A 15,137-nucleotide genomic window follows, 5' to 3' on the forward strand; every position below is an offset into this window, starting at 1 on the left:
TCTATTAATAAAAATTAGTCTTAAAGATTTTATTTTTTGTTAGAAAAATAACATTAATTTATAGGAATCGCTTCCATCTCGTAAATTCCCTCCGGATCGCGAAAAAACTCTAGCTCTCCCCTTCGAAGTCCTTCTCGACACGTCACATTTATACTATAATTGCTATGCTTTATCGTCGACTAAATTTCAACAATTGCTAATAATGGGTCCGTGTAAAAAGTAAATAAAATGAAATAAAAATTGCCGAAAATATTAAAAAATATTTATGTATTTAGCAATGATTTTAAATATCATTGAGCTCCAGAGTTAGTGCTACACATCTAAAAGTGAAACCCGCTTTGCGACTACGTTTGCCTGGTAAAGTTGGCTAGAAAGTCGCTGCTTGTAGTACAGTATTTGGGACTGATAATCTACTGTTTATCGCTAGTTTATGTACAGTACATTTTGATACGAAATATACTCAAGCTAATTTTCATTAATCAATTTGTTTCATAACTTTTAAATGTTTTAATTTCTCAAGAAAAAGACCAAGCTAAAAATTACCGATGTCCTGAGTCAGATTAAGAACCTGTGGGAAATGCTTGCTAGAGCTGTATATGCAGGAGGCAAGCAATACTCCACAATATAGGAACTGAAGAATGCAACGGTAGTTAAATGGAAGAAAAACACTTGCTAACTTTAATGAAATCAATGTCTAATCATGTACAGTATTTAATTTAATTTCGGCTCAAGGATGTCACATTGGGCATTAAGAAATTTTTTATTCATGTTTTGTTACTTTTTTCAAAATGGACTTATATTTTTAGGACACTAAAAAATCGAAAAATTTGCTGTATAAATTATTTATTAAATTTTAAATAATAAATATTTGTTGGAATGAAATTGTTGTGTTATACGTATTTTAACAATTATGTACTACTACATTTCTTTTTTAATAATTTTTTTTTTAATCTAATTTTACTAGGTGGACCTATATTTATGGGACTCACTGTAATATGTATTATTAAGTTAACATACATATTTTTTCAGAAAATAATTCAGATGTAACTCTATATAATAATAATACCGGTATCAACTTTTTTCTTGTGTTTTGATTAAGTATTATTAACTGAAAGGCTTTACAGAATATTTTACCATATTCAATACTTCATTTGATGGATCAGTTAGAAAACCACGAGACACAGAAAAAAGAAAATTTTGAAAACTTTGCAATGGAAAACGTTCCATTCATAATCTGTTTTCTGGAGCTTGATTTAAATGCATTGATTGGCAATCTGCACTTGTTAAGTTCTCTGATGATAATCTTATCGCGTTATTAGCATTAACAAAACATTTTCCCGAAAAAACCGAATCTCATAATTTTCAATATACCCATTTCCAGAGCCGTAACTAGGATTTTGGACGCCTATGGCCAAGAAAAAATGGCGCCCTTTTTAATTTTTATTATTAAAAACATAATTTTATTCTAAAAAAATGCTATTGTAAAAAAACTATTTAATGACATTTATATTTATATAGTATTTAAAAGTTTTTTTGTGTTATTAATTTCGAATACATATTATTTTGAAACCTTCTCGTTGGCTCCTTTATTAAATCGGCGCCTATGGCGGGGGCCACATTAGCCATACCCTAGTTACGGCTCTATTCATTTCCCTTATACAGTAATTAGATCTCGACTTTGGATACAATACAAATTTTTAATTTACTTGATATCCAATAAAATACTTTCAATAAAAATTCCGACTCAAATTTTATCATTGATAGTCATAATTTAATTCTTGATTTGTGGTAAAATAAGAGTCATAAGATATTTATATACCGTTGAGGAATAAGAACAGTGCTAATCAAACTTTACTGCCACACTAACAGCTCGACCATCCGGCCGTAAACCCCTCGTCGTCACGTTCCTTGTTTTCTGGTGTAGCAGCTTTACCACGTAAATCATAGAGATATGCATCACAGAAAAGTGAGAATTGGAATCATAACAGTGTATATTTGTTATTTATTTCTTCATTGGTAATCCACTTTTAATTGATGTCAAAATTTAAGTGCAATTACCAATAAAAATTGTGTATTCCGGCAAAATACTTTAACAAATAAAGTAAACAAAACAAAAAATAACAAACAAAACAAATAAAGTTAACAAACAAAAAATCCAAAAGGAGAATATGTTCAAGTGAACGACCGGATGGCCGAGCAGTTAAGGGTGTCCACCAGTGGCCGAGTGGACAAAATCGCCGAACACTGGTAGTTGGTCGTTAGTTCGCGCCTAGCCAACTGGCCGGTCACGTGGAGTTTTTCTGGTTTTCTCCACGTTTGTAATACCTAAATAGGGGCCAGTTTCCCATAAAAGATCTCCCGGGAGGCATATCGCCCATGCCGTGTTGCCCTAAACGAATAAAATGAAACCGAGCGGTTAAGGTGGCAGTCTCTGCCCTAGGTTACCCGGGATCGAATCTGAACGGGTCGAAATACCCTAAGAATTTTTCGGAGGTGATCCGTCCTAACACAACTGGTCCAGTCCCCCACCATCCGGCTGCCTCGTTATTGGCCTGACCGAACCAATAACGAGCTTACTAAAAAAAAGGCTCTCTTAGTGCGCACAGAGTGAAAAAAGTTTAAAAAGTATTTAAGTGCAGTATGTTTATAAGGTCAGTTAAAATGGAAGTAAATGTACTGTACACTTCGTAATAAAAAGTTGTATTTTTACGCTAAACTCCCTTCGTTTAAAAATGTTGGCGTTCTAATCCTCGACACAATACTTGTCCGCTTATGAAAAAGTTGCGAAATCTGTATGACATTTAATTACACTGATTAAGTGAATGTTTATCAGACTTAATGGAGAAATTTCATCGCAGGAACTGGCTGATATTCATTTTATTTAGGGAAAGCTAAATGCAAAGTACGATTAACGCAAAGACGTGATCTCCGTGAACGGTACTCCGACGCTAAATATCCCATTAATTACCATTTGTCTATAATCAATCACATAGAATGAAGTTATTTTTTTCTTAACATTAGATGGACGGACGACTACGCTCGATAAGAACTGACGACTTTGAAGGACTAGTAATCCAACATATGGAACAACAGTCCTCTACAATACGAGAGCTATCGCCCGCATCTTTGGGACGAATCATGTTAATATCTGACAGTACTATACGAACAGCTACTACACCCCTTTCTTACTTGCTATTCGTCAAACTGGTTAAGGCTTGACCCCTGCAGTTTATCCAGCACGAAGAGTTTTCACGGCGGTATTCAGAACAACGTGACTTAACAACATGCGTAGCTTTAACGAATATTTAATAGTAATGTCAGACTTCTCTGTATATTCGTGTATCACAAGAAGTGCTTCAAAAGTTTAGAAGCCTGTGTCTCATAAAGAGGCTGTGGCCACGAAAATTGATTGCATTGTCCCACTCATTTCATTTTATCGGTTTAATTTCATAACATCCTGTATAATTTAAGCACTCTAGTGGCATTACACTGATTGGTCGTACCGAGCCCCACATTTTTGTAAAGGGTGCCATTATCGCAAGGCATAGAGACGAGGTTTTGGAACCTCGTGGAGACTTTTCCGAGGTGCTGTGGATATCGATTTCATTTTCACCGACGATAATATTGCGCACAGTGCTAACTCGATAATGACTTTATCAGGACAGCGAATATACAATAAACCCGCTAACTTGAACTAATATAGGTGAAAGTTGTCCGAGTGTACTAAAATCGGAGCAGTATTTTCTTCGTAGGTGGGTATACAGCACAGTAATTTATTACGATCAGTTGTATATAGAGTTTTATTGATTAAGTAGGTTATACTGCCGAACTTATTATTACAGGAAAAAAGCCCAGAAAATTTCATAACAATACAATATATAGGATAGTACAGACTACATTAATGTAATACACTGTATTGAAGACTTTCGGCTATCGAAAACACTCGTTAATATACTTTTCTATTACCAAGAAATCTAAATTACCGTACAATTTTTCGAATAATTTGTCCGGACCGTGTGGGGATATTTTAGGATGACAAGTTGCATCCTGTCAGCCACCACCAAAAACACTCCAGGAATTTCGAGACACTCTTGTTCAATAACGGGCTATTCCCTCGACAAAGTAGATACAAACGTTCTAACCAACTCTTGGTTATAACCAACTCAAAAATTTACTAAGAATTGTAGCGATACGTTTGTATCGCTACAATTCTTAGTAATTTTTTGATGTTGTTTATGGTTTAATTTAATTAAGATTAAATTTTTGCTTTTCAATTGTTTTGTCGCAAAAAGAATATCACACTTTGTAAAGTTATGTTAAGTTTTACGCTGTTGTCATCAATTGTTCCGGAGATAAAGTCAAAATAATGGTTATGCTTAATTTTAGACCCGAATATAGTAACAAACAAGAAAAGATATACTGTATAAATAAAGCCTTACACAGTATAAAAATAAAAGAAATACACGCGATCGCGAAATTAATGTGAGAAAATATCTTATGCGACAATATTTGCATATGGAGTAACAGAAAAACTTGTCACTACAGTATTTCCAATTCTTTGTTAATAAATTGAGTTCTAATATATCACTGAAATGAAAAATAAAAGAAATTTGTCCACGAGTTTGTAAAATTTTTCTGCTTAGATCGATGGCATTATCCTTCAATACTATTTACGTCGAAGACTAGGATATATTTTCTGTTTTTCTCCCACTTGAACTCTTGTTGCTGCTGTGAAAAAGTTCAGTGTTAAGTTTATTTCGGAGGCCGGAAATAAAATCTACGTGGTCAAACGCGAACATCTCTTCGGCTCTCTGTTCAAGTTTTGATTCTTTCGATTACAATAAAACTGCCTCTTGCTTAGATACGTCTGGAATTTTCCCGTGATTTTTCTTTTGTCTAATAGATAAAAAGCTACAAATAATTTTGTCTGTCAAGACTAGAACAGGAGACAGACTGCAATAGAAGGTTCGCGCGTTGATAACAAAATTAACGTCATAAAGATATTACAAGCGAAACGACTATTGAAAACAAAAACAAGGATTGCAAGTATAATAGTACTAGCAGCATTTTGAGCCACGCGTTGTTGTGGCTCAAAATGTATCTATTATAAATGTATAACACTTCCCCCGTGAGGGAAAATTTTTCGAAAAATTTTTTCTTAGTGTACATTCTCTTGACGTGCCCTATTGGAACGCAATCAAAAACGCAAAAACCCGCATCTAAAATAGTATAATAGAAGCCAAGTTCTTAACGGTAAGCCTTAATCCTGTCTCTCTGGGGGAAATATCGAAAAATTTCTTCTTAGTATACATTCTGTTGACGTACTCTATTAAAACGCAATCAAAAACGCAAAAAACCGCATCTAAAATAGTATAAATAGAAGAAGAGTTCTTTACGGTAAGCCTTCCCCGTAAGGCTTGCCGTAAAGAACTGTTCATCTCCCATGTTTAACGGAATAATATACAGCCTATGTCCACCCTGAAGTTCCATTCTAAATATTGGTGAAAGAATTTTTGAAATCGGATGAGTAGTTTCGGAGATTACCTGCTGCATACAAACTAACATACATATAAACATTACCTCTTTATAATATTAGTATAGATTACATTTAAAAATAATGAAAAACTTAGGCTGTTACAAACAATATTTCTTAACATTTTTTATCCGAGAGAGATTTTCAAACTTTTGTCACAATCCTCTGAAAAACATATGAGAATTTATGCAATCTGGTGTGAATTTAATGATATTTTGGGGTTAGAATTAGAAAGGAATAAATATACCACTTAATTTATATAAAGGGGCACATACACGTTAAGTTAATCCTCTGAGGATTAACCATGCATGCCCGACCTTGAGTAATTCCTGATAGTGTGTGGGGGAAAATTTAATAGGTTTGGCGAACTGTACCGACCACCGGAGTAGATTCGAAAAACAATTTGATTTTCCTGCACAGTGTCAGACTACACAGGCCGACCTTAACGTGTGTACCACAGGTGACCTTAACGTGCCGTCGTGTCGTTCAGTTGTGAGACCGCTGAGTAGTTAGAACAATGTCTCGTGAATGTTTGGAAGAATTATTTTCTATAACCTTATTAACTTTTATTATTTATAACCTAAAAATTAATTTTTCAGGTTATAAATTATTTTCATATCAAAAATTTCTCGAGTAAATTAAAATTATAAATAATTTTAATATTTAGAAAACTTCTCAATTCATTTCTTCCGTTATCATAAAACATCTCGATACTCTATATCATTTTCTTTTACATTTTAAAAAATTTGTTGTTTTAATATCCAAGTAAATTAAAACATGACAACTTAAAATAAGACAAAGTTTAATAAATTCTTTTTAATTATTAAATTATAAAATTAATTTGCAATAATAATGTTTACAATTTGTACTAATATCGGATATGGTTGAGAATTATTAATATATATTCGTCTATAAAATTTAATCCATGAATTTTTTTTTAGTAGTAAAATCGACTTGCCATTGATCTTTCGCTGATAATTGATGTTTTTTAACAGAATCTATAGCCCAAGATTTTCTTGAAAAATTAGTTTTGTGATCTGAAATAATTCCATTTAAAATTATTCGTGTGAAAAATTAATTTTGTGATCAGTGCTACCCAAACCACTACTACTATTTACACCATAGACTTCTATGCATACTGCATACTTTTTTCCCGCGAGTTTTAATATAATTTGTTGCCAATAAACATCCAAGAACAGCCAGTATGTCGTCATCAGGTGCCATGGCCAACTGACTGAGAAACAATGGTATAGCGAACATAACTGGCGCCTGGGGCACGACGGTATATTGGCGCCCCCCTCCAGAAACAAATCTTATCTTGGAGACCATTTGGCGCCCCTCTGCGAGTGGCGCCCGGGGCACGTGCCCTACTTGCCTCACCCTAGCTACGCCTCTGCTGAGAGATTTTCTTCGTGTGTGGGCGATAGGAAATTCTGAAGTTCCTCAAGGTCAGGCAGCCTCAAAGGATTAAGCGCTTTGTCGTCTAGGAACATATCCCCGCGTTAAGCGGCGTCTTACTGTATTTCTAAATTAACTTCAATGTCTATGAATCGTTATAGGGATCAAATTTTCTTTAAAGTATGCTGTTATTTAAAAAATAAATTATAAACTTATAATATGTTTTTTTTTCTTTTTCTAATGACACCATAAAATAAAATATTTTTAAAAATTGATAAATACTGTATTTATTTAATATTTATTCCAACAGATGGTAGCACTAACTCCAGAAGGAATTTTCCGGAAAAAATATATTGTATAGTCATCGTCACGTGCTTTTTAGCGTCATCAAAACATATGACGAAATTCTTAAGTAACCGTAATATCATTGGTAGGTATTCAATGTCATGTAGTGTGACGTCGGTAAAAGTTTAAAATTCTTTCGTGCCATTGGTTAATAAACAAAATCACATGCAATTACGTTTCAAAGGTCATTACGAAAGAGAAACAGAAACATCCATTCTGACAACAAACTAAAATATGTAGAGAAGAATGGAATAATATTTAGATCAGAAACCTAAAATGAAAGGATGAAGTAAATGTGAAAAGGAAGTAATATCAGGTAACTTAATTATCACTTGTTTTTATAGAGTTTTGAGTTCATATTTTTGCTAAGTTTGTGATTGTTTTCAATAACATTGAGATGTTTACTCTTTTTATAAAGCTAAACCAGATGTTATTTGATAGTTTATTCAGCTTTAAATTTAGAAATTGCATGTATGCTACATTTTGAATAATGTTATGATATTAATAATTCCAAATTGTAGTTAATTATAAATTTTTAAGGAAGTAGCTTGTTAAAAAATTTATCAATATGGTAAGTTAAATTTTCCTGTAATAATTTTCCTTCACAATGATTAAAAATGTTAAAATATAATTTAGTTGATTTAATAAGGACTCGACTTCTATAAACTTAATTTCTCTAAATAAGGAATTAACTTTGTAAACAAGGAATTATTAATTTAAGATATCATTTTAGTAATTTATTTAAATCATTTCTAAATTTTATATATGTTACGTGACTTTATAAGGATATTATATATATATCTGTACATAAAATTTATGACAAATTTGTTATTTTTAAAAGAAATGAGTAATTCGGATAATTATTTACAAGCATTGTTAATTTATATATACTTCATTACACATCATTTGCTTTTATAATCAGTAATTTAAAAATTTCTTACATAATCTTATATTAAATATTTAATTAAAAAATATTTACAATGGTTGTTATAAAAAAAATTTTTCTACATTTACATTGGATATATATATTTTTTAAATAAAATTTCTGTGAAATAAGAGGAAATTTTAATTTGTTATACTTATGTGCACATAGAAAACTATAGTATTTTATTATTTAAAATAATTTTATCATTATGTTAAAAGTTTTTTCACATAGTCTAAAATATGTGAAAAAAATCAAGCAAATAATTTTCTTATTAGATATAAATACTGTATTTTAGATCTTTTATAATGTATTTAAGATTAACGTTAATTAAATAGGTATAGTATATATCAACTGTCTGAAGATCTTTTGAAAATGAATAATTTTGAAATTAAAGTAAAAAAATTCATTCATTATGAAAGAATTCACATAATGAAAAACATTTTGAAGTGATCATGGTTTTGTTTATTTTTGAAGCAGACCTCAGAGTGAGGCCAAAAATGTTTGTTTATTTTATATCAAGAGTAAGTTAATATAAAGTACTGTATTAAATATCAAAATACACTCTTCTAGGATATGACCTTAAGAAGGAATATCAAAAAAATGACAAAAATAAAAAAATTATCATTGTATTTAGTGTATCCAAATACAAAAGTTATTTCACGCTAACTTAAATTCAATATATTCTAATACAGTACAGTATCAATTTTTTGAGGTAAGGTGGATAAATAGTATATTATTTTTTCAAAAACTCTAATAATTTATCAAACATTTTATATTATCAAACTAGCCGAATTTAGGTGCATTAACGTATACAATGTACTCTGTTTTGAGGTTAGGCTTGCTTACTGAACATAATGACTTTGAAATTATATAGTAGAACACTTTCAGTTTTATTTGTAATTACATTTATTAAAACAAATGTAAAAAAGAATCTATAATTACAATTACAGTAAGTTTTTAAAATATTTTTTAGTGAGAAGTCACTAAAGAAATTTTGTCGTATAAACTTTTTAAAGTCACTAGAACAAAGTGTTTTTTAAAACTTTTAGAACCACTTGTAAACACCATGATGAATGAATGATGTTATGATTTGCAAAATGAACTGTATTATACTCTTTTGTTCTTGTCTCTAAGCTGACAAAGTATCCTTCCACAATTTGTCTCAGATAATGTGAAACCTTGGTTAATTGGGTTAGATATTGTTGGTTTATTGAGATAAGCTAGTACTGTATGTCAAATTATTTCATTTTCTGAAGTTTTTAAATCAATCCATGTCAGATTTGTTAAACAAAATGTTTATGCTTCTAACACAATAAAGTGCTATAAATTAAGACACTTGGCGGGTTTTCTCATCTTTATTTAGTTGAAATATGTTTTGTTTATGTTTTGAAATAAATAAATAACTATTTTTAAAACATTTTAAATTCTATTTAGAGAAGATAATAGAAACAAACTACAGATTAATTTTTAAATTTAATAGATACAGTAATACCCTGACTTACGCGAACCCGGAGTTATGCGATTTTCAAATCTCGTCGATTCGTCTTTTGTTTGAGTGCCACACAGCCCTTGATTACTCACTCCCCCCACACTATTGTTCAGCTTACATGTTCAGATGTGTCGTGCGGAATTCACACATAGCTACAATTTATTTTGTGTTATTTATTTCTGTGTTTGTTATATCTATGGAGACTTGAGAGACTCTACTATGTCATCCAAACGAAGTTGAACTGATTCTTCTGCATCAAACAAGAAAAGAAAAACTTTATCTTTGGAATGTAAAGTTAACATTGGGTATGTTTGTAAAGTCAAACAAGTTAAACGAGAATGACGTCATCGTTATTCCTATTTTGTTAGACTTTTCGAACGATTTGTTACTAATGCATTTAACTTGTTTGACTATGAACGTACCCATTATTAAAGACTTCGATGCAAAAATGAAAATTTGTGAATTGGCAAAGAAGTTTGATCTACCGGAATTGTCAGTCAGAACAATTATAAAAGGCAAAGAAAAAATTCTCAAAGCTGTGAAAAATGCTCAATCTTTAAATTCAAGCATCATTCGTAAACGTCACAGTATTATCGCTGAGATGGAAACAATGTTAAAATTATGGCGTAATAATCAAGTAAATGTGAAAAATTGTAAAATAATATAGGCCTAATTTGTTATACATATGTATTATCTAAGATTTTATTAAACATTTTTTTCTAAATTATTGTTTTCTTTAGTCTCCGGCCCCAATTAAAAATTATTTGTATGTATTTATATGCGAAATTATACCCCGACTTACGCGGTTACCGCTCGGTCCCACCTATCGCGTAAGTTTGGGGTATTACTGTATATTAAAATTATTATTTGTCTATGTGAGTTGGATTGCTGAGTGAGCTTTCTTATCTGCATTTGTTATAATTACATACTTATATGATATCATTTCATAGTAATTCTTTATATATAATTATTCTGTTATCGAATACATTCTATTATGGCTGTGTACACACTAGGCGTTTTTAAACGCGCGTTTTAAAGAACCAAGAGTTCTGCATAGGCATACACACTCAAACGCGCACTTTTGGCCAAGCGCACGTCAAACGCACGTTTATAGATTTTTCTTAAAACACGTGTTTTGCGGGCATCAGCTGAGTGCTTTGAGATATATGTGCTGCCGTGTTACTGTACATTTGATCACGTTTTTTGGGTAGAGTGGACGTATGTTGGCTGAAATGGAGAACAATCATTTTGATACTGATCTATTTATTGATGAAATCTAAAAGAGACCAACCACTGTCAAATGATTTTATAGATATTTTAAAAGAATTAAAAAACTTGGGTTTATTTTGTCTTAGTTTTGGATACAACGTTGCAAACTTTCCATATGTCAGTCTATCTCGTAATATTGGGTGCACCCAGTGATGACATTCGAAATATTTAACAAACGGTTCGCTAACAGAAAATTTTTCCTTAACAATTTTTTTTTCGCTCAAATGGTGCATCGGAAGCCTCTAGTTTAGTAGTGTTACAGAGCATAATACGTATATTTTAATATTTTTAAAAGAATCAAACCATTGAGAAATGTTACATGTGTTTAACAAGGTTCTGAAAACTTTGAAAATGTTAACAACGGGTTCGGCCGAACCTGTGCGAACCTGTGCGAACCTGTGCGAATATCACCACTGGGTGCACCCAAAATTCTCTTTGCCTCTACCATCGTCTTTTATAGCGACGATGGAGGAGGAGCACACAAGCAATTACTTTCATGTCCATTTCCAAACTGAGCCAGTGCGTATGATCCACTAAACGGTCATCTAACGCTGAGCTAACGCGCGGTGTGTACGCTGCTAATGCGCGTTTAACGCAATGCAAAACAGCCTATAATGCAATCTTAACAAATTTCTTAGTATTCCTTTAGTAAATGTCCTTCTGCTTTTATTTTTCTATTGAATCAAATTTCTTAAAAATATTGTGCATTTGTTTTGAGTAATGAGTTAGCTCTACAGATTATATGTCAAAAAAGATTTTGAGTTAATTTGGTTATCACAAAGTTTTGATAAATGATATTAATAAAACAGTTACAGTCAACCCTCCCTAATCCACCCACCTTTATTCACTCATAATTTTTGGCAGATATCGGGTTGGCAAATTAGAGGTATCAATAAAAAGATTTTTATTACAGTAAGTCTTGTTAATGTATATGTTACTTGGAAAGTATGAAAAGCTGGGATTCTATACAGTGGCGTAGCGTGGGTGTCAGCCGCCCAGGCGGAGGAAAATTTCGCCCCCCTTATTTAGGTATCTCAATTTAAAAGACCAAAATTCAGTTTCTTCACAGAATAAGTAATGAAACATTCCATGTAGTGTTGCCACCTTACTAAAATTGCTGACCCGGATGTTGGGTGAGGTTTGTTCGAATAGAAGTTCCTGACGCATGCATATGTCATTTTGTAATGCGAAGAATAATGTGCAGCGCATGCTGGTTCTAAATCAGTTACAGCTAGTGACTAGGGAGACTTGAATAGGAGTAACGCAAGTGACCTAGCTGTATTGGATATTGGAGGTATATATATACGAATAAATCATACAAACAAAAAGAAAAAGGTCAACAGGTTACGTACAATATCCCCGGACAGTGAGTCGATTCCCGGACTATATGGATGGATGGTAACACTATTCCGTGCTCATTTCAATCGGTCTGAGTTGCAGATGGACGAAAATATGAAATAAAATGGTTCAAATTCTTACAAGATATTATTATTATTTATTGTGAAATTTTGTTGCCCCCACTACGCTACGCTACTGATTCTATAGAATACCTAGGCATTGTATATAATGCCCGGCGTTTTTAGGCAATCTATGAAATATGAGAATTATTACATACTTTCCCTAGGCATTGTATATAATACCTAGGCATTCTATAGAATGACAGATGCTATTTAGGCAAAGTATGAAAAAAGGTTCTGATAAGGCTGTTATATAAATGAGGTGCATTCCTCAAAAATACAAATGTTATTCTGAAAAAATAATGAGTGTGCCATTAAAAACATTTATTCAAAATACGTAAAGAAAAATGAAAGTTGTACAAAACAAAATTTATGCCTTTCTTATTAAGGAAAACAAAATTTTCATATAAAAAATAAGAAATTAAAATTAACCTACTTATTGCAACATGGTAGGCTTGAATGACATTTTGAATTACATTTCATTACATTTTTCACGCAAAGACATTTCATATTTTGGCACTTTGTTTTACACATACATTTGATGAATCCTTGGCCGCTTCCACTGGACTGAGCAATTGCAACTGACTGGAGAGGAATTTCATGGTCAGGAATATCTTCAATTCTAAGCAAGTTCTTAGGGCATGGAGTGAATTGTGATCTCGCATATACTTGTTTTAAAATTCCTTCAGAAGTTCCAAGTCNCATTTGACGAATCCTTGGCCGCTTCCACTGGACTGAGCAATTGCAACTGACTGGAGAGGAATTTCATGGTCAGGAATATCTTCAATTCTAAGCAAGTTCTTAGGGCATGGAGTGAATTGTGATCTCGCATATACTTGTTTTAAAATTCCTTCAGAAGTTCCAAGTCGGTAGAAACCATCCTCTGTCACACTCATTACAACTGCCAATATATTGTGCGAATCACCTTGCCCCTTGTTGACGTCAGGAATAGGAACTCGAACAGTAGTTCCCAAAGAAGCAGTGGGAAATTATTTTCCGAATTCATTTTCATTTTTTTTACTTGTATTTCCAGATTGATTTTAGAATTTATTTTACCTTCAATAGCATTTTCAATTTTGAAACAAATAGTGCACAAAATATCCATTTTATAATCTAATATCATGGCCACAGAAGGTATGAATTTTTTGATGACATTTTTTGCATGCAAGTGCATCACTCATTTCCTTTAAACACACACAACAAGTATCAGAAACGGAAATCTCTTCGTTAAGCATGTCTTCATCATGTTGACATCATCATGGTTGAGATTATAGTCGTTAGTGGATTAATTAAACCACTAACAGTCGTTAGTGGTTTAATTAATCCACTAACGACTATAATCTCATCCATGTTTTTTAAAACAGGCTCTTTTTCTTTCATAATCTGATTAGTTTCACCTTTTTTCATTGTTTTGACGCTTTCTATTACTTTTTCTAGCTGCTCCTCTGTATATATGTCTTTTAAAACATTTTCTGGTAGAAAAGACAATGTAAGCCCTACTTTAGGTTTGTAGCCAAAAAGAGCTTCGTATGGTGTTCTTTTGATCCCAGAATGATAAGCTCTATTTTTCATAAATTGAATGAAATGTAGTCCTTCACTCCAGCGGTCAGATTTGTTGTCCTGCATCCAAATACAGAGCATATTTTCAATATCTTGATTAGCTCTTTCGACACTACCCTGGCTTTGTGAATGGCGAGGCTTCCCATGGACGATCTTCAGTGCTGGCCAAAACTCCTTCAAGCTGGTCACCACATTATTGGCAAATTCCCTACCATTGTCAGACTGTAATATAGATGGTGCAGCTCCAAGCAATGAGAATATATCCACTAGGTTGTAGGCTACTTCTTCAGCTCTTTTTGACATTAGAGACTTAAGAATCACAAATTTTGAGAGATGATCTTGGTATACCATAATAAATTTGTATTCTCTATCTGGCTGAGACTGAAAGTCAATAAGATCTACCTGACAACAGGAATTAAATTCAGAAAAAATCATAGGTTTCACAACAATGCCCTTTTTAATACCTTTCTGTTTTTTCTGACAAGGTTCACAAAGGTGGATGTACAGTTCAATGTCATGACGTGTAACGTTTTTGTATTTGGTTGAAAGTTCTTTCAACATTCTATCACATCCTCCATGTCCAATAGCCAAATGAGCTTCATGAAGTACATGAAATAACTCTGAGTCCATGACGTAATACTGTATAGTACTGACATCTTTAATAGGATAAATGAGTTTACTTTTGTTTTCTATAATCATCACATCATAGCGATTCAGCAACCAATAGTCTCTGGGTTCCTTCTTAGTAGTCATTTTGGCTTTTTGTACTTCATTTATTAACTTCTGGTAAGTAGTTTCGGTTAAGAAAATACTGTATTTTGCAGCATTAACTCGAATTTTGCACAGTTCATTGTCGAATCGTTGTTTCATGTCTATAGACCATGACACCTTCTTCAACACTACAGCTTGCTCCTCCATTTTCATGGAGCACAGTTAAAAAACTAATTTTTTGATGAACAAATTTAAGTAAAATTGCGTATTTTGACACTCCCGAACAAACCGTAAAGTGCAACTGACAAATTCTAAGCCTGAGGCACGCGTTAAAAGTCGCGTGCCTTGCCACGTGATATTCGAAATGAAATGAAGATGTATTTCATACTTTGCCGGTTTTTCATTTGGCATTCTATAGAATGCCTAGGAAATTTGTAAAATATGAATTGT

General features: G+C 32.5%; 2 protein-coding genes across 2 annotated transcripts in view; one reads left to right on the top strand and one right to left on the bottom strand.

Moving 5' to 3' along the window:
• The window catches only part of LOC111635348 (CREB3 regulatory factor-like), an 89,373-nt gene that overhangs the window by 15,294 nt on the left and 58,942 nt on the right, over window positions 1-15,137 (top strand). The window contains exons 2-3 of the mRNA XM_023380286.1: window positions 7,242-7,361; window positions 7,461-7,592. The gene's annotated coding sequence lies outside the window, so the exon portion shown is untranslated. The remainder of the gene's footprint in view (window positions 1-7,241; window positions 7,362-7,460; window positions 7,593-15,137) is intronic.
• LOC111635339 (KRAB-A domain-containing protein 2-like) lies at window positions 13,630-14,894 on the bottom strand. The gene has a single exon (XM_023380278.1). The coding sequence runs from the start codon at window positions 14,892-14,894 to the stop codon at window positions 13,659-13,661; it is 1,236 nt and encodes a 411-aa protein (XP_023236046.1). The 3' UTR covers window positions 13,630-13,658.

The sequence above is a fragment of the Centruroides sculpturatus genome, unplaced genomic scaffold (assembly GCF_000671375.1).
Source record: "Centruroides sculpturatus isolate CEXI.00-Female unplaced genomic scaffold, Cexi_2.0 scaffold784, whole genome shotgun sequence".
Classification (NCBI taxonomy): domain Eukaryota; kingdom Metazoa; phylum Arthropoda; class Arachnida; order Scorpiones; family Buthidae; genus Centruroides; species Centruroides sculpturatus.

Bases quoted from the DNA above. Each gene is read 5' to 3' on its own strand.
- LOC111635339 (XM_023380278.1), bottom strand. From the start codon at position 14,894: ATGGAGGAGCAAGCTGTAGTGTTGAAGAAGGTGTCATGGTCTATAGAC.